The 19,948-nt window shown below is 43.7% G+C and overlaps 1 protein-coding gene and 2 long non-coding RNA genes across 3 annotated transcripts in view; 1 reads left to right on the forward strand and 2 right to left on the reverse strand.

The window, feature by feature from the left end:
- Positions 1-19,948, forward strand: part of LOC117456676 (uncharacterized) — a 32,563-nt gene that overhangs the window by 11,603 nt on the left and 1,012 nt on the right. The gene's annotated exons all lie outside the window — the stretch shown is intronic.
- sox1b (SRY-box transcription factor 1b) lies at positions 15,105-16,842 on the reverse strand. The gene has a single exon (XM_034096606.1). It carries the CDS (start codon positions 16,632-16,634, stop codon positions 15,630-15,632), a length of 1,005 nt encoding a protein of 334 aa, XP_033952497.1. The 5' UTR covers positions 16,635-16,842; the 3' UTR covers positions 15,105-15,629.
- LOC117456671 (uncharacterized) overlaps positions 18,320-19,948 on the reverse strand; it is a 72,012-nt gene continuing 70,383 nt past the window's right edge. Inside the window, exon 5 of the long non-coding RNA XR_004553264.2 lies at positions 18,320-18,632. This is a non-coding gene — a long non-coding RNA (uncharacterized lncRNA). The remainder of the gene's footprint in view (positions 18,633-19,948) is intronic.

Here is a 19,948-nt window from a genome sequence, read left to right on the forward strand (position 1 = left end):
AGACAGTAAACTAGAATGATTTTCAGCCATAAACCTTGAACAATTACATTCAATGATTCTCTCTTCTAAGCCATCAACGTGCATGTTAGACCCAATTCCAACTAAGCTGTTGAAGGAAGTTTTTCCATTAATTAGCACTTCTTTATTAAATATTATGAATATGTCTTTATTATCAGGCTATGTTCCACAATCATTCAAAGTAGCAGTGATAAAACCGCTTCTTAAAAAGCACAACCTCGATCCAGAGGTTTTAGCCAACTATAGACCTATTTCTAATCTTCCGTTCCTCTCAAATATTCTTGAGAAAGCGGTCGCAAAACAGTTGTGTGATTACTTAAAAAACAATGATTTATTTGAAGATTTTCAGTCTGGCTTTAGAACACATCATAGCACAGGGACAGCTCTGGTTAAAGTCACAAATGACATTCTAATAGCCTCAGACAAGGGACTTTTCTCTATTCTTGTTTTGCTCGATCTCAGTGCTGCATTTGATACTATCGACCATGATATCCTATTGCAAAGACTAGAGCACTTAGTTGGCATACAGGGAACTGCTTTAGGCTGATTTAGGTCCTATCTATCTGAACGCTCTCAGTTTGTACGTGTTAACGATGAATATTCCACGCAAACCAAAGTTAGCCATGGAGTGCCACAGGGCTCAGTGCTCGGACCTATTTTGTTCACATTATATATGCTTCCGTTAGGCAATATTATAAGGAATCATTCTGTAAACTTTCATTGTTATGCGGATGATACTCAACTATATTTATCAATCAAGCCTGATGAAATTAATCATCTAAATAAAATTCAAGACTGCCTTAAGGACTTAAAAACGTGGATGACCTTAAACTTTTTGATGTTAAACACGACCAAAACTGAAGTTATTGTACTTGGCCCGAAGAATCTACGAAACAAATTATCTAAAGATATACTAACTATGGATGGCATTAATTTGGCCTCCAGTGAGACTGTAAGGAATGTTGGTGTTATATTTGATCAGGATTTATCCTTTAACGCCCACATAAAATCAATTTCAAGGACCGCCTACTTCCATCTACGTAACATTGCAAAAATCAGGCATATCTTGCCTCAAAACGATGCAGAGAAACTAGTCCATGCATTTGTTACTTCTAGGCTGGATTATTGTAACTCCTTATTATCAGGGTGTACCAAGAAGTCAGTCAAGTCGCTTCAGCTGATTCAAAATGCTGCAGCTCGTGTACTAACCAGAGTTAGGAAAAGGGACCACATTACTCCTGTTCTGGCTGCCACTGGCTCCCTATAGAACACAGGATAGAATTTAAAATTCTTCTTCTCGCCTACAAAGCCCTTAATGGGCAGGCGCCATCTTACCTTAAAGAACGCATTATACCCTGCTGTCCTACTAGGGCATTGCGTTCCAAGAATGCAGGTTGTTGGTTGTTCCTAGAGTCTCTCAAAGTACAATGGGAGCCAGAGCCTTTTCTTATCAAGCTCCACATTTGTGGAATCAGCTTCCAGTTTGTGTTCGGGCGGCAGACACCCTATCCGTTTTTAAGAGTGCGCTTAAGACCTTCCTTTTTGATAAAGCTTATAGTTAGGGCTGATTAGATTCAGCCCCTAGTTTTGCTGCTATAGGCTTAGTTTGTCGGGGGACATCTTACTTCTTCCTTCTCTCTGTCTATACCTGTGTCCTCTCATGTTCCGATTAACCCAGCTTCCCCACATGTCTTTCTTTTTGGTGTCTATATACGCCGGGATCCGGAGACATGGATGATCCTGTGGTCCTGTGTCCTGGATCGCGAGTCGTGGCTGTGGTCCTGGATCATTGGTCCTAGATCATTGGTCCTGGATGGATATCCTCGTGGATTCATCTTCCTAATATACACACATGCATTTCCAAACATCTGGTCTACCTCTGTTGCTCTCCCTGAGGTTTCTCCCATGTTCCCTTTAAACTGTGGGTTTTCTTCGGAAGTTTTTCCTTGTACGATGTGAGGGTCTAAGGACAGAGGGTCGTATTGTCATACTGATATTCTGTACACACTGTGAAGACCACTGAGACAAATGTAACATTTGTGATATTGGGCTATATAAATAAACATTGATTGATTGATTGATTGACTTAGTGTGTGTTTAAGTGATAGTTACTCCAGTTCTGCAGAGAAATCAAGCTAAGTAAAATCCCTCGTCTCTAACTTATAACCAGATGCCCTGCTCGCCCATGGATCTGAAGTTGCGTGCCAACCTCACCTGGCTGTAACATTTAGATTAGGCGGCTGTAATTGGGGCTGCCTCACATTTTATTACCGCAAAGCCAGTCCTTCACAGAGTTAGAACATCACTCTTCATGACATCTGAGTCAGTCCTCTGTATAGCCGCACACCTCGCATTATGGCACCGTGATTTCCTCGTCAAATTCTGTGTATCAGGAAGTGATTGATGGCTAATGCTGCCCGTTAATTTGCACTGACTGGGTTCATACTGGTGGTGAAACTGACATTTTGGCAAAGGGAGAATAGCTTCCCTTCGCGCTGCAGTCTGCAGGAACCGACACGAAGATAACCTGACCCCATAAACCTTACCTGCTCTCCCTGCAGCAGTGCACTGTGCTATCATTAGTAATCAAATATCTTTCATACAGCCTCTGCACACCACCTTTACTTTGCTTTTACCACTGTCCTCATCACACATTAGCAGACACATAAAGCTGAGTTTATGTCATCAAAAGTCAAATAACAATGCTTTGAAAACGCCTTCTAAGGTTGTGAGTCTCGCTCTTTCTTTAAGTGCCGTTTACTTTCATGTTAGAGGAAACTTTTGAGCCATGAGGAGCGAGTAGAGAGATATTGAAGAGGGTTGTAAACGGTGACACATGGATGGAAGAACCAGTGGTTGTTTTGTAAATGTAAATGTGGATCTTGCTGCAGCTGTGGTTTCAGAAGTCTCTGTTGTTGTCTCTTTCTCTGGTCTTCTCCCTTTCAGAGACGGACCAGATGCTGTTGAAGTATTGAACGGGATGCATGGAAGAAGCGGGAAGACATATTTGATGTGTTGTAGTAACACTTGTTGCATTGATGTATCCCCTAAGCGTGTTTTTACACAGTGTTGTCATTTGTGTTGTTGAATTGACCGTGGCGTGTGTCATAGTGTGTGTGTGTGCGTGCGCGTGCGTGCGTGTGCGCGTGTGCGCGTGCGTGTGTGCATATCAAAGTATCCAGTAGAAATGTAAAATGTGTGACATACTGTAGCTTCTCAGTGTGGAAAAAATTACTCATAATTCTCCTCATCTCACACGCTGTGGGGCTTGAAGACATCCTGCAGGGCTTATGCACACACACACACACACACACACACACACACACACACACACACACACACACACACACACACACACACACACACCACACGCACACGCACACTCACACACACGCGCGCACACACACTCACTCACGGCCAGGTCAGAGCCCCGAAGCTTCTGTGGCAACTTGTAGGACCAGAATAATGACGTCCATAATATGTCCCTACAGGGAGAGAGTTAGTGTGGAAGAAAGTGAGCGAGCGGAGAGAGAGAGAGAGAGAGCACTTTTCTTTCCTTGGCTGGAGGCTTTTGTCGCTCGCCCTCCGGGGGCTTTTAGTCCTCAGCTCCAACTTATCGGCTGTCCAGCCCTGTGGGGTGGGTCGCTGAGAGGGCGCAGGAGCGGGGGGGCAATTGATACAGTAAAAAGCCCTGACGGTGGAGGGCTCGGGGTCTTTTTTTATTTATTTTTTTGTGGATGGAGGGGGGGCTTTGTGTGTGCCGAGAGGTCAGAGCCACAGTCGATCGCCCCCCTCCCTCTTCCTCCCGTTCTATTCTTTGCTTTTTCCTCTCTCTCCTATCGCCGCGATTGATCTATTTTCCCGTCTCTAGCTGTCGTGTGTTTACGGCGGTTCAATATGTGATTTTTAATATCATAGGCACCTGCCAATCGAGCATTACGTTGGAGAGACACACACACACACACACACACCTGGACATTTTATTTTATGAATCACTTGCTGTTTTTGTGCCTTGAATGTAATGCAGGCTTTTAATGCAAGGCTAGCAGACTCTGCTTCTCTCGGAGAGACAAGTCAGCCCGAGCCCGTTCAGCTGATGCTGCCGTGACTTGTTTATCGAAGGAGGGGCACAAATATATTCTTCCATACATTAACAGCTTTGGCTCTACTCTCCAAGTGTGTGGGTCTGTGTGCACCGTATGCAGAGAGAGCTGTTCTCTCACACACACACACACACACACACACACACACACACACACACACACACACACACACACACACACACACACACACACACACACACACACACACACACACACACACACACACACACACACACACACACACACACACACACAATATTGTACGTTACGTGTGTGTGTGTGTGTGTGTGTGTGTGTGTGTGTGTGCACGCCTGATTAGATGATTATTTCTGGACGAGATAAGTGGCTGAAATAGAGACTGTGTTGACTGTTGTTCAGGTAATCAACACACACACACAGATCGTGCCACGCCATGCCAGATTGCATTACCTGTCCCTTTTCATAGGACATAATGAGCTCATGGAAACCCTAAACGGACGGGCCGAGGGAGGAAGAGAGACATAGGGAGGGAGGGAGACAAATAAAACAGGTTTTAGAAACACGTTTATTCCTAAATTCAACTTTTAAACCAAAAGATACAAAAAACACCATTTCTTAGATGCTTAATTATGCATCGGTCAATGTCTGTGCTGATGCTGTTTACCGGAGTCATCAGATACAGAGAAAGTGACCGATAGGTTAGCAGAAAAAGGAGAGATGGAGATAGACGGAGAGGGAAATCTGGCATCCTGTCAGCCCGGTTCACTTTGTCAATTTGTCCCAACAGAGGAGGCTCAGGTGTCCGTGGAGGGCCAGGTAACAGGAGAGCTGACAGACCACACCTATGCAGCAGGTCCTCGCCCCCCGCTGCACACCACACGCTGATATCTGCCCTGTCGTCGTGGGTTCAGTGAGACAGCCTTATCAATAGATCTGACTGTGTGGACCAGAGCGAGATGTGCATGAATGCAACTGTTACATTAAACCAGTCTGATGAAGATCTGAGGGAAAGTGGTGTTGTACTTGTTGCCAGTGAAGTATCTGTCTCTACCAGGATGTGTCCTTTACTGCTTCTGTCAGGCCCCTTATTGTACAGCGTGTTCCAAGTGCACTGGGCAGGAGGTAATGATGGGCTGATGGCATTCAAACCTCAAGCTTAATTCTGTAGTTTAATACGTAGCTCATGTTGAAGCATGTTGTTGTTGTTTGTATGCAATATGTATTGGGCTGTTTGGTCCTAATCTAGTGAACGCACTATCCCAGGACACCAGGAAGGGAATATCTCCACATGTGTGACGGTAGAGTACTTGGTTATGTGTCTCTATTATAATAGTGTTTTTACTGCTTTTGTCAGGCCCCTTATCGTACAGCTAATAGTTGGCGTGTTGCATTGGTGCCAAGTGCACTGGGCAGGAGGTAATGATGTTTTGTTGGCAGTCAAACCTCAAGCGTTATTCTGTAGTTAGATTTAAACCTTATGTTGTCAAATCTTTGTGTTGTTTTTATGCATTATATTTGTGAGTCTTTGGTCCTAATCTAGTGAGCGCACTATCCTAGGACACCAGGAAGGGAATATCTCCAAATGTGTAAAGTACTTTTGAAATATATTATTAACATTTTAAATTCGATACCCCGTTTATCTAGGCCCTTTTTGTTGTATGTATATATGTCACACTGTGGGAAACGGTATCTTGAGATTTCTGGATAACACATGTAGTCATTTTCACAATAAAGCTGACTTTGACTTTTTCACTTAACGTACTTTTCGGACTATAAGCCTCAGACTTTTCCCCCATTTTGTTTGTACAGCTAACGGCCACTAGGGGACCTCCTAAATCTATGGATTTTACAGGTAAAATTAACCACCTTTAACTCTACGGGCACTATGACCGGTCCGCTCCAGCGGGAAAAGCTGGAGGCCGGAAAAGAGTGAGACAGGTCGCGCGCCAAAGTAAAAGTGGAACCGAGAGACAGAACGAGAGCAAGACAGACGGACAATTTAGCTGCTGCGGCTCATATGCAGGTGCGCTTTATAGTCCGGAAAGTACGGTAGTTGTGTTTTGTTTCCGATGGTTGAGGTCAGGGAAAGATTGTGGTCATAGTTAAAAGCAATACTCTTTGATATACACACTTTGCTAACTCCTCCATGTGATGCCGGCGAGTATTTTCTATCAACCCTATTACATGTCAGGAGACTCTGTATGTTTGATTTGATGTAATAATTCTGGAGGGAAACGAAAACACATTTGTTGGGAGAAGCTTGAGCAGTGCCCTCCACAAATAACCGAAGAGACGTCACAGCGCCGCCCACACCATTTGATTGACAGGTGATGTCAGGGAAGGAAGGAGGTGCAGAAACATCACACCAGAAATAAACCAGGATCTTGGAGATTAGCCGTGTTTAATCTGCAGTGAGGCGTGAAGCAGACTGCTCTGAAGGACTCGAAACAAGGTGGATCCTGGACAGATTCCTGCAGCGCCTCCACGCCGCGTTACGCAGCTTATTCTCATCATATGGCCCTCGGTTAAGGAGCTGATGCAACAGTCAGCAAGATCCCTCCTTTCCTCCCCTCCTCTTCCCTCCTACTCTTTCCTCCTCCATTGCCTCCTTCTTCCCCCGGTTCCTCACCTCCTTCACCCTGCCTTCCTCCGACCTCTTCTCTCCGCTCTACTGCTTTTGACTTTCTTTGCCACTATAACTTTTTCTACTTCCTCCTCCAATCCTTCCCTCTTTTGTCTCCTCCTGTCTTTTGTATTCTTTATTCCTTGCACTCTTTTTCTCGCAGCTTCTCCACTTCCACTCTGCCTCGTCTTTTGTTTGCTTTCTCTCTTCCTTCTTCATACATGTTTTCTCTTTCCTCGTCTCTCCCTAGTTTCTTTCCTTCCATCTTGCTTTACTTCTTCACTTTGTCTCACTCGTCTCCTTCATCGCCTTGAGCATTAAGCTTGACACCTTTTATTTCTCTTTCCTATTTCCTTCCCTCCTTCAAACCTCTGTTTTCTTTCTTTCCCAGTCTCATTTCTTTCTGTCTTTCTTTTCTTTCCCAGTCTTTCAATTATTACTATTATCTCTCTTTCCTTTCCTTTGAACCCTTTCTCGTTTCCTTCCTTACTTCATTTCCTACCTTTTCCCTTCTAGTCTATCCATCATTCCTCTTTCGTGTGTCTTTTCCTTTCCTTAATATCTTCCTTTTTCCAGTCTGTCCTTTATTTGTTCATCCCTCTTTCTTGTTCCTTTCCTTCCTTCGTGTCTTTATCATCCCTCTCTCCCTACCTCTTCCTTCCTTTAATTCCTCCTCTCTACGTCTCTCTCTTCCTCTCCGTACTTTTTCTTTCTGTTATGGAATGTGTGATGAGCCTCCAGCTAATCCCATCCCCAAAGCACCTTAGCAACGCTCGCTAAGGGAATTTGGAGAAGAACAAATCTCACACACACACACACACACACACACACACACACACACACACACACACACACACACACACACACACACACACACACACACACACACACACACACACACTCGCAGATGAGACATGCACAAAGCCCAGCACGCAGCCCCCTATTGGCAGCAAGTGGATTCAGGGATGCACTAATACATCTTCAAATGTGCTTTTTAAAGCGCTTGGAAAGGCTCTGTCGCCGGGCGATAACTCCCCACCGGTTAAAGGATGGATGCTCCCGTTGTGTTTCAGCACCGCTCTACCCACCCTCGCTTTTCCCCTCATCCTTCCATATCCCTCGCCATCGCTCCCTCCTTCCCTGTCTCCTCTCCAGTGAGCAAGTTGTCTCCTTAAAGTGAAAGTCTGTCATGGCGGCGGCTGCATTGTGTAAAGTTTCAGCTTCTACTTCTGTACGGGACGATGTTTATTTAACCATTCACTCTGGCATTTTGCTTTCATCACACACAGCTGGTCATAGCAGGGATCACATCGGAGAGGGAAACATCGATATCGACTTAAAAACTCATCATTTATGCTTCGGTTTTGTGTCTTTCAGTTCATACATTTTAATACACTATTTTACTTATTTTCTCTGACAGTAATGTGCTGGGATTCAACCTGATGGGCGAGACAGACGTTATATTTCTTTATAAAGTGACACCATAACTACTTTACTCAATGGCTCTTTACTAAGTGGTTATGTTCACATACTTGCCTGCACACTTTGTCTGCATCACAGCGCTATATAACTACACGTGGGGACACTGCAGCCGGTGCATTGTTAATGTTAAGGAATTCTACGATTGAGAAAAGCTTTATTAGATTGTTATAGAAACTTTCCGAAGGCTGCAAAGCACCACGTGCGGTCCTTTGATACTCCACTGTATGTCCGCACGTACAGCGAGGTGTTTCCACACTTCATGGCCAAGTGCAGGAAGGTACGTAACGCAAAGACACTGCAGCTCCAGCCAGGGAAGCAAAGACAACGGAAACCTCTGTGACTGAAAGATACATACTTTGAGTAAGTTATCTTTTCATATGGACAATAATGTGCAATGGCTCCCCTACCCAGCATGCACTGCACACACCCCATTAACCTTTTTTACCTTCAGATTGTAGCGTTTTTTCCATTCGTTCGGTCATACTTTGAGGCGAGAATGAGAATCTGTAAATACCCTCAGACACTGAGTCCCTCTCAACGTTTAATCTGAGTCCACAACCACTGGCTGCCAACACAGATCATCCTCCTGTTCACACACACACACACACACACACACACACACACACACACACACACACACACACACACTAGAAGGCCCGTGGAAGTGGATCAGGGGGAGGTGGGTGTGTGGAGGAATCTTCAGCCAGGCTATCGCTAACAAGCATGCTCGGCTCTCTCTCCTTTATACAGCAAATCCCTCTACTCCACGCCGGAGATTAGCATATTGTTTAAATGCATCACACACACACACACACACACACACACACACACACACACTTAAAGCTGCGTGTCCCAATTGAACATCTGGAGTCACTATGGTCACTTTTGAACTGAAGCAGTAAAGGAAACCTGTGTGTTCCTGTGAGCGCTAACAACCCGTCTAACCGCGCCGTGTTCCCACATATCATATATTATGTTCCTATCATGTAATAGCATTTCAATGTTATAGTTAGTCAAGTTAGCCAAGTGTACTACTTCATGCTGTTTGGTACTTTGAGTGGTGACACTTGGAAACACTGCTACATTACAACGACTATAAATACATTTGACCAAATCAAACCACGTTGTAGTGATCCTTAAAAAGCCGTGACGTAGCTTCCTTTCTGCAGCAAACACTAAAGGTCGTGTATACCTTACAGCACGGACCTTTTTACTTACCTATACCTTGGGGCGGTGGTGGCGAAGTCCATAGGGACTTGGCTTGGCAACTGGAAGGTCACCAGTTCAAGTCCCGGCAAGACCGAGTGCTACCGAGGTGTCCCTGAGCAAGGCACCGTTCCCTACACTGCTCCCCGGGCGCCGTTCAAAATGGCAGCTCACTGCTCCTAACACTAGGATGGGTCACATGCTGAGAACGAATTTCCCCACGGGGTTTATAAAGTATATCAAAATCAAATCAAAATCTATACCTGTATTTAACAATGTTCAGTCTCTACATGTGAAACATTATTTAGAGGCACTGAATTGAAGCTCTTTTGTAGTTTCAACTTCGAACATCTTAGCATTGGCTGTTAAAACCCCAGACCTGTAAACCACGAACACACACACACACACACACACACACACACACACACACACCACACACACACACACACACACACACACACACACACACACACACACGCGCACACACAGGTCTCCCCATGTCAAACATCACTAAGTAATTATGGCACCCTTGCCGGTGATTGGCACTAATTGACCGGTGATTTTGGCCGCCGCACCGGTCGGAGGCTGTGGAGACGTGAACCAGATCTCACCTGCAATCTGCACACGGCAGAGTCCTCTCCCCAGAGGTGAGAGGCGGAGAGCGGCGCGCTGGCCTCTGGGCCGCAGGAGACCTTTTAACTCCGTGATTACCTGAGACCGAGCTATGGTCGTAATCATGTTAGTGTTTCCTGTTCTCTCTCTCCCTGCTTTCGTCTCTCCGAGGTGCCGCAGCCCTCCAGGAGGAGCACCGTGGTGTTTGAGGTAATTGACCTCACTTTTGCTCTTGCATTTATAATCGGTTTAAAAGTAGAACGCTCTTCCTGCTTTCCATTGTCCAACGTTAGCTTTTCTCCTGCCGGCAGAACGCTCGCTCCACCGTTTATGGCGTGGAATGTAAGCCGAACGCTGCCCATGTCTTTGGAAGAATTCATTTTGTGTTTAATAATATACAGAGGGTCATCGTGTCCGACCAGGAATACGACATCTCTGCGCTTTGCTTGAGTTTGTATTATATGTCACGGACCTCCTTGTAACGTCAGCATTTCAAAGACGAGGGACAAGCGATACATTATACTTCTTGTAATACGGTGAATGACATTATGTGAAGTCCTTGGTGCAGTTGGTTCATTTCAGCACCTGGACAGCTCCAGAGACCTACGTGCACTTCTTAACGTAACTGATCGATGGAAGATACAAGAGTAGGATAAGTTACTGGCTCATGATTACATCGTAACTGTAAGCACTCATCACATTAACTTGTTGGATATTAAGAGATGCGTCTGGTTGAATAGATATAGGATCATTACTTTTTGATGTAGTGCTTTTCCCTTATGTTTAACTACATTGATTCAAAATGGTAGGAATAGGAGGATGAGAAACAGATTGAAAGAAAGACAGCAGAGGCTAAACAATCTCTCTTTTAGTCTGGAATCAGCCGTTACCGAAATGCAACCTGTTCATTATCATTATCCATGTGTCGTGCACAGTATCATCAGGGTTTTCCTGACACATATTTGCCAGAAGAAGTCCAAGTACCACAATATTGTATAGTAGAGTACTTAAGTACATGCATTTAGTTATCTCCCAGCACTGCGGCCCATGTTGTGTGTTTAGTTTTGTGTCAGACCTGCAGTGAAGGTGTTTCTGATCAGTGTGCTTGTTGTTGTTGTTGTCAGCAAGGCTCGGCATGTGAATACAAGTATCCCAAACCCAAAGCTAGAAACCCGAGGCAGCAGAACCCTTTCTTTGCAGGGAAACGGTGCAGACTAAGTTAAAGGGGGAATCTGCATTCAACACGCGGCCAGTAGGAGAAAAAAGCTCATAATCTGAAGTGAAACGGCTAGAAATAAAACACAAACGTCTCCTCATGGCTCCCAGTGGCCCCGTTACGTTGAGGCTTCGTGCGTCTGGTGGGCGGGGCCCCAGAGACTCTGAGCAGACGGTGTGTGATGATTATAGGCCCCCGGGGAGATCCAGGGGTTACTCCCTAATTGATTGTCATGAAAGGCCCTAATTGAATTGAGCTGCATGGCGGAACAACACACCATGCAGTCCGTTTGATGCCCGGCGTAAAGGAAAACACAAGGCGGTGTAAAGGTGAACTTTTCATATCAGCTGCAACTCTGCAAATAAGACTTACGCTGCTAGAATAGAGGCGTCGAGATATACACACATATGAACAGTTTGGGTCATAAACCATCATTTTTCTATTTGTTAATGAAAGTATGTCAGTTGGATTAAATCAGAAAATATAATAAAATGTTCTTTTGCAGACAGTCGTTACTCAAGGCTTTACATTTGGCACCGTATTTAGTTTCAATGTTAAAAAACACGACTGTATTTGGAGTCAATCTTATTATCTTGGAGCAATTGTAAAAGTCTATTTTCAACATTTAGATTTTCTCTCACGCTTAACTTTTAATCAGTTTTTACCCTTTTAATAATGTAGTTGTAAATGTACCTCGATTTACGTTGTTCCTAATTCAGCTCTTAGCGTTTTTGTATTTCACAAAGACAGAGACAAACTGTGAACTATTTGGCATTCAGCCTTTTGTAAACATTAAAAGCGGTTCATAAAGAGAGGAGAGGATGGAAATGACTTCTCAGAAAGCAGAGTCAGACCGCAGCGCTCCCTCAGCACCAATAGGTCTGCTTTTGGAGAGAGAAGGGGGAGGGAAAGGGGGAGGAGGGGGCCCTCGGATTAAGAGGCTGAAAAATGGTTAAAACGTGTCAACGTGTAATTGCACGATAAGGCCCCCTCGCGAGGAATCCGTTGGCCCCGTTGCTGTTTTCTATGGCGTCCCGGCTAATCTCCTCGCGCCACATTCGGTCTTGTGCAATCGGTCCCCCGTAATCTCCCATGACAGAACCGGGTCCAACGTCGAGGTGAGGGTTTTTATAGGAGGAGAGGGAGGGAAGTATGCGGAGGCGTGATAAACTGATGCCGATTAGCCACGTTTAGGACACCGGGAGCACGGGACAGGGGGGGGGGGGGGGCTGCAGTGTCCGCGCATGTGCCAAAGGGAACATGAGGAGAGGAGGAACGCTTCCAGGAACACGGCTCCTCGGTGACGGAGCCGCTGGGTGGAAGTGGACCAGACTGAGCTTTAATCGTTATAAAACAAACACTGTGTCTTTTCTTAAAGTGGTGCAAGCGTCCTCTGTAGTTCTACTTTCCTGAGCCTCAGAGAAACCTACATGGATCCTTTGAATCATCACACCTCATACTATGTGTCACACATTTGATATTAGGAGGAATTCCTCTTACATACCTCGAGGTAGTCATGATAGTTGTTTACCTTTTTGTGGCAAAGTGTGGTTGTATATTAATACTGAGGACATCATGGATGAGACTGCAGCAATATTAAGCTTTATCTTGAAATTAACTGGACTAAATCCTTTGTTTTCCTTTCCCTGCTCTCTGTTTCACAATATCTAATCAATTAAATGTGATTCCCGACAAACTCAAGTTTATAAATGAAGACATCTCATTTAGCACGTTCTGACTCTGGTACAGTAACTTGCCTTTTAAAAAAAATTGTATTTCAATTTTTTTTGATGGATATCATGGAGTCTGAATAACACATCTTTACTTCCTTTCAGTCTGGCCGTAAACAATTAGCTTTAGAGCTACGGTAATGTTTCGGAATGAGAACTCAAGAATTCCCATTTCATATTTAGCCATCCTTCAGCAGTGAAATGCAGGTGGTTTAATGTGTCCTCCACAAATGAGAAAATACTGTACACTATTCTTAAATCAAACCTATTCTCATATTTGTTTCCGGCTTTAATTTCCAGTCATCTTTTATGAAATTGGAACTATTTTTTAAAGATTACACATGACAAACCCAAGATATTAAATCAATCCGAGTTAAATGAAATCCCAGGGATGATAAATACCTCCAGTCGAAGCAGCTGACGTCCAGGAGACAGCTTTATTATGTGTGGTTTGCATCCACCCTGCCCTCTTGTTCTTAAGTCCAGACCCGAGTGGGACTTAGTCTGATCAAACCAGGGGTGTTGTTTGCTGGGCTTTTTGTTACTGGTGACCCCCGGGCTAATCCCCATTCTCCTCCAACACAAAACCCTCCTCCGTCTCCCCCCTCTTCTTCCTCCCCTTTCTCCTCTCACTCATTCATCCCACTCTCACTACCCCGGGCCTCCAGTGATTCAGCCATCACATTTAAAGAAGGAAATAATGTAACAACCAGGAGAACCGTGCACACACACAGAGGTAGGCGTTTGATGGGAAGGGGTGAGCTTTGAGAGACCCAGGGGGAGGCGGGGGTGACCCAAACGGAAGAATTAGTTGTTCAGCGGATACTCTTGTTGTCGGATTTACTTTTGCTTGAGATCTAGATTACTGAGGTCATGACCCTGAGGCAGGTACAACAAAATGCAAGTTTATACTAACAGATAGAAACATAATGTCAGTTTGTGGATAGGACTACAATACAACTGTTAATTAGGATTAAACTGAGTATTTAGTTTGTATTTCTATATAGTAAATATCCTATTTAGATGCAGACCAATACATAATGAAACACAGTAAGGCTATGAGAAAAGGGGTTTAGCTTAAGAAAACACATTTTCACTACATGTGAGAATGCACAAAATGGAGATATTAAAATAAGAAATCAACATATAAAAGTATATAGAATGAAGTCCCTGTTTTGTTATCATGTGCTAGTTTGTTTTGGAAATGATAAATAATAAACATTAACATGTATTTTAGTTTTAAAGCCACGGAGTCTTAAAACTGTGGCACCATTTTAAATTATACACAATTGGAAAATAAGTCCACTCTGAGGCTAATATGTGATCCAACAAGTGTGTAGTCCAACCATTGAGTTACAGGCTGTCGGAGAATCCACCTGCAAACTATGTGAATCCTAAATGTTATGATATGTTGGAGATCTAAAGTGTTGGCAGAGAAGACTAACATAATTTTACAATTACAGAGTGTATCATAAAATCATAATCTTAGGACAGAAAATTAAAATCCTAAAAGCAATTTCAGGAGGAAATGTAGGCCTCTTTAATGGCCTGTTTTATTATTATTATTATTATTTTAAATAAACTACATTTCCAAATGAAAAGACCTTCATTTGAAACATTACTCACAAGGATGTCCAACATTTATTTATATTAAGATGCATATCGTAAAAATGTATGCCAGCTAATATAACAAGGCAACCAGAAAACAAATGTTTCTATTATAGCAGAACAGAATATAATGTTTTGTTTATTTTTAATTCTAGGAGAAATACTTGTTTAAATGCCTGGATGTTAAATTGCCCTTTTTTTCAGATCATCCCGAATAAACATACCTGTCGTGTTTTAATTATTATTTTTAGTTTCCATTTGCATTTTGACCAGATGTTGGCAGTTGTCCTTGAATTCATTAAACTCCTCTTCATTTCAACAATACTAGACGCTTGTCACCATTTCCAAATATATTTTTAGAATAGGAATAAATGGAAATAAACATTAAATATCGGTTATACAGTCCCCTTAAGGCTTTTTAAATCTCCTGCTAAACACAATGTCTAACGCTTTTGGTGAAACGTTAAATTCCGCGTAAAATCGACCCAGAAAGAGCTTCGTAGTAAATTATGTACAATTGCGTAAAAGTGTTTTCAGTAGGCCTATTTATTCACAATTTACAAGATTTTACAACAACAAAAACAAATTCAAATTACACCGACTGACTCACATGTTTACAAGCATTAAAACTGGAAATCAATTTAAATTGCAGCCTTGAAACTTTTTTTTTTAAACACATCTTCCTCACACCGCCCTCCATTTATTATACGGTTCCTTCTTTAAACAGGTTTCCCTCAAACACACAGCTGGTGCTTTAATTCCACAGAAAATTAGGGGAAAAAAATAACCTTCAAAACGCACCAGCCTTCACGGATTATAATTTAAATCGTGTCAAAACTTGGCATGCTCTGTTCCAGAGAGCAAAAGCTTTCCTTTAGCTTCGGACAGACAAAAAATCCATCACTGAAAGAAAAATAACAATAAAAAAAAGTTTGTTCAAAGTGATTGCATTTTTATGGCTATAACCGCCCTATAATTTACAATTCATCAGCAGCAGCCCACATCTTTAAATATTTGGTTGTGGTTTTGTAGTGCTTAAACATTTAGAGATTTTAAATATGAGTCAGAGGAACTGTCCCGTTTACCGGAGTGGAGCCGCTGCTCTGGTAGTGCTGCGGGTGGAGCACGTGCAGTCTGCTGTGAACGGAGTCCCCCGCCGCCTCTCCGGTGGGCAGGTACATGCTGATCATGTCCCGCAGGTCCCCGGTGGGGCACTGCTGCGGTGGGCGCGCTGTGGACACCGGAGGGCTCACACTGGGCTCAGATTTCACCAGGGAGCCCAGAGGCACCGGGGACACACCGGAGCTCTGGTGCGAGTATCCGGTGATCCCCCCGTATCCCGGCGGGGAGGCGCTCATGTAGCTCTGAGAGTTTGAGATGGGGCTGTAGGACAAGGCGCTCATGTCGTACCGGTGCGGGTTGTGCGGGTGATGGTGGTGCGGGTGATGGTGCGCGTGATGGTGAGCTCCGGAGCCCGGGTGTTGTGTGTACAGCTGCGCCTCCTGCATCATGGCGTGCGCCGCAGCCGCTGCAGCCGCCACCTGGCCCGAGTACGCACCGTTCGCCCAGCCGTTCACATGCGACGCGTAGCCGGCATTCCCACCTCCGTGACCCCCTCCTCCGGGGCTATCCAGCCGCTGCCCGCCGCCCACCATGCCAATCCCCGGGTGTGATCCGAGGAGCCCCCCGGCCAGAGAGTACTTGTCCTTCTTCAGCAGCGTCTTGGTCTTCCTCCGCGGCCGGTACTTGTAGTCCGGGTGTTCCTTCATGTGCATGGCCCGGAGCCGCTTCGCCTCGTCAATAAACGGTCTCTTCTCCGCCTCGGTCATCACTTTCCACTCCGCGCCGAGTCTCTTACTGATCTCGGAGTTGTGCATTTTTGGGTTCTCCTGGGCCATTTTCCTCCTCTGGCCCCGGGACCACACCATGAAGGCGTTCATGGGTCTCTTGATTCTGTCCTGCGTGACTTTGCCGCCTCCTCCTCCCCCCGGGTTGGATGGGTTGGTCTGCGGGACCATGGGGGAATGTAAGTCCGTCTCCATCATGATGCTGTACATTCACCTGGTCTTGTTGGATAGTCAAACACACAGAAACATTCAGGCAGCTCCGATAAAGATAAAGAGTGAAAGAAAATGAATCCACTCGGAGGAAAACTCACTTCCCCTTTTACGCTTCTTTTTTCCTGCTGTAGCCGAGAAAAATAGACCCTGCAGTTTGACTTTGGTTGAAGCTCGACTGGGAAAAGTTACCGGAGCAGCTAAATGAGCGAGGGGCGGCCAATGGAGAGGCGCGATAGGAGACGTGATTTGCATGCAGGGGCTCCAGGTTCTGGTGACGTCGGGGCGCGAGACCAAAAAAAAAATTACTCCCTCTGTCATCTGTTTTGTGTGTGTAGCTGGTGTGTGTGTGTGTGTGTGTGGCTCGGAACACACACACATGTAAACAGTTTAATTCCTATCATTTTGCGCATGCTGCACGCAGGCTCTGTACACTCGTATATTTCATCACATGTCAAATATGATATAACATAGGCTATTTTACATCTTTAAAAAAGTAACAGCAAATTAAGCTTTAATGGTAAAAATATAAGCTTTGCAAAACAGCAGAAAACATGTGCCTATTTTATAAAAAACATTGCTTCAAATTTAAATCAAAATACGCAAGTTTAAAATGACTGAATGTGAAATATGATATAGGCTATATAGTTATAACAAAATAAGGTTTCAGCAAATAAAGCCTGAATAGTAACAACATTAGCTTTGCAAAACAGCAAATGTAATAAAAATAGCCTCAAATTTAAATAAAAATAAAGAAGCCTAAAATGACCTAATGATTCATCATAGTCTAAGTAAGCCGAGCACGGCAACAAAATGGACAAAAGTGTCAAATGCACGCAATATCTTAATTAAAAAATATGATGTTGCAGTTAATTATACTTTTAGAGCTCCACGTTAAACACAGAAATGGCTCCTTATCGCAATCTATACCTATACTTATACATTATAAGAGGAACATGGCTCTTTTACATCAAAACCAATAGCGTATAATAGAACATTTCCCCTGTTTTTTGTCTAACTAAGGGCTCCACCGCCTCCCATTCAGAGCCACAGGTGCTTTTCTGTTGTGCCTGTTGCTAGGAAACAGATGACTGACGCCTGGAGCACGTGCCATTCAAAGCCCTTTTGTTTGTTTCACTAAAGCTGCAGGAGAGCACGAGAGAAAGAGGGGATTTAACCCCCCTAGAAAAACTACTGTAATCCTATAATAAATGTTGGGAGTATAGATTTGTAACATTTTAATAATCTATTGAACAGTGATGGAGCTGCGGGCCTGCTGCAGAAGGCCCGGGATTCTTCTTCTGTTATTATTATTAAAAAAGGGTGAGATCTGCGTAGCAATCGAGTCTGTAACGCTTTTAAACAAATAATACTTTGTTGAATTCAATGTTGTTAAATTGTAAAAAAATGAATGTCTACTAAAACCACCAACACCCATAATATAAAAATAACACATAAACCATAATGTTTGTGTGATAAATTGTTTTGTGTGTGATAAATACTGAATAATAACCTTCAACATTTTACAGAGTTTAAAGGTTCCTATTTAAGTCACTAAACAAACACAGATATATATACACATTAAAGTATCTGTAACTAGTGAATGTTTAGCGTTTATTCTCAATATATAATTCAGAAAAAGAACCAAACATCAGATTTAATTGAATTGAATTTGACATCGTCGGTGAACCTTGTAGAAACGTGATATTCTCCGGCTCCATGCAGCATAGCAGCAGCAGCAGAGGAAAAAGGAACATGTATTTATTTCATCTGCAGCTTGGTATTCCAGTCTGCTCCACTGGCTTCCCGTCATGTGGAGGATCTTTTCAGCCCTGTGGGATTATTCCCCCGAGTGGCATCTGTCAGGTGCTCTGCCTCTCTGCCTCTCAGCGAGTCGCTCGCTGGCACGCTGGCATGGCGGGATTCTCCTCTCCTTGTACCAGGTGGCTGTAGTGCTGCTGAGTGGCTTGTATGATCTGTTTCTCTCTGCAGCCAGCACTGAAACACAGAACATCAGACATCTAATCAGAGGACATTTCACTTTTAACCCAATACTGATATCGTGTCACATGAACACACTTTGCTTTATTTTCTAATGCAGTTCATCTAGTGATTATATTTGCAGGGACTTTTTCCGCATTGTAAGGCTTTTTGGATTCACTCCTGGAAGTTGAGAATAGATTCCTGAATTGACAGCTTATAAGAACATATTTCAGGAAGGGTTTTATTTACTGTCTGGGACGTGGTGACCTTTTGGAGTCGATGTCTGTGTGTTGGCTTTGTTCGATAGAAGGATCACAGTCTGTGTGTTTGATTGTTTCTCAGTGTGTGTGTGTGTGTCTCTCTTGAGACATAAGGGCCTCTCATACGTCTCCAAATAATAAAGTATAGTGTTTATTGTGAGGTGCGTGTGTTCATGTCTGGAAGCTGGATAATGAAGAGGGCGCTAGTGTTGTCTGTCTAACAGATACGGCTTTAACCAAATATGGCTTCAAATGAACCAATGTGGTTGGCTGTCCAAAGAGAAAACACGACGTGTGATTTTTTTATTGTAGAAAACTTGCAGATTGAAAACAGTAGTACATCTGAATTTAATGTCTGCTTTTATCCTTAAATGTAAAAAACAAAAATGTCATGACATGCCTAACTAACAGATCAATGAATGGCATCATACGAATTGGAACAGAGTTAATACTGGTAGCTATTTGGGGGTAATTTTTAAAAAAAGAAAACTCTTCAATTGAAGTTGGTCTGCTTCTGATTCCTGTGTTAGACAGCAGTGTTGATCCGGCGTGGTCTGACTGGAAATCCCCAGAGAGAACTGTAGCAGGTATTGTTAGAGCGGGACAATGCTGGAAACACTGACTGAACACCTGCTTTGCTTTACACTAGCTTTTACTACGCTTTAATGTTACCTTATGGACGTCTAGCTTGAGCTACACTGACGTTTCTTTCAGTGTAAAGTTAGCCATGACACACATTATACAAAATGGAGATGATCATTACATTTACACACCTGGAATGAGCAGGAATCAAAGTGTGTGTGTGTGTGGCGATAAAACACAGCAGGAAGGATGTTCTTCACATCTTCATGCGGCTATCAGGCCTGACATCTCTAAGCCTACAGGCCACACACACACACACACACACACACACACACACACACACACACACACACACACACACACACACACACACACACACACACACACACACACACACACACACACACACACACACACACACACACACACACACACACACACACACACACACACACACGGGCCTAATAGAATCAAAGGCATTTCTCCTGT

This window comes from Pseudochaenichthys georgianus, chromosome 2 (genome assembly GCF_902827115.2).
Source record: "Pseudochaenichthys georgianus chromosome 2, fPseGeo1.2, whole genome shotgun sequence".
NCBI lineage: Eukaryota > Metazoa > Chordata > Actinopteri > Perciformes > Channichthyidae > Pseudochaenichthys > Pseudochaenichthys georgianus.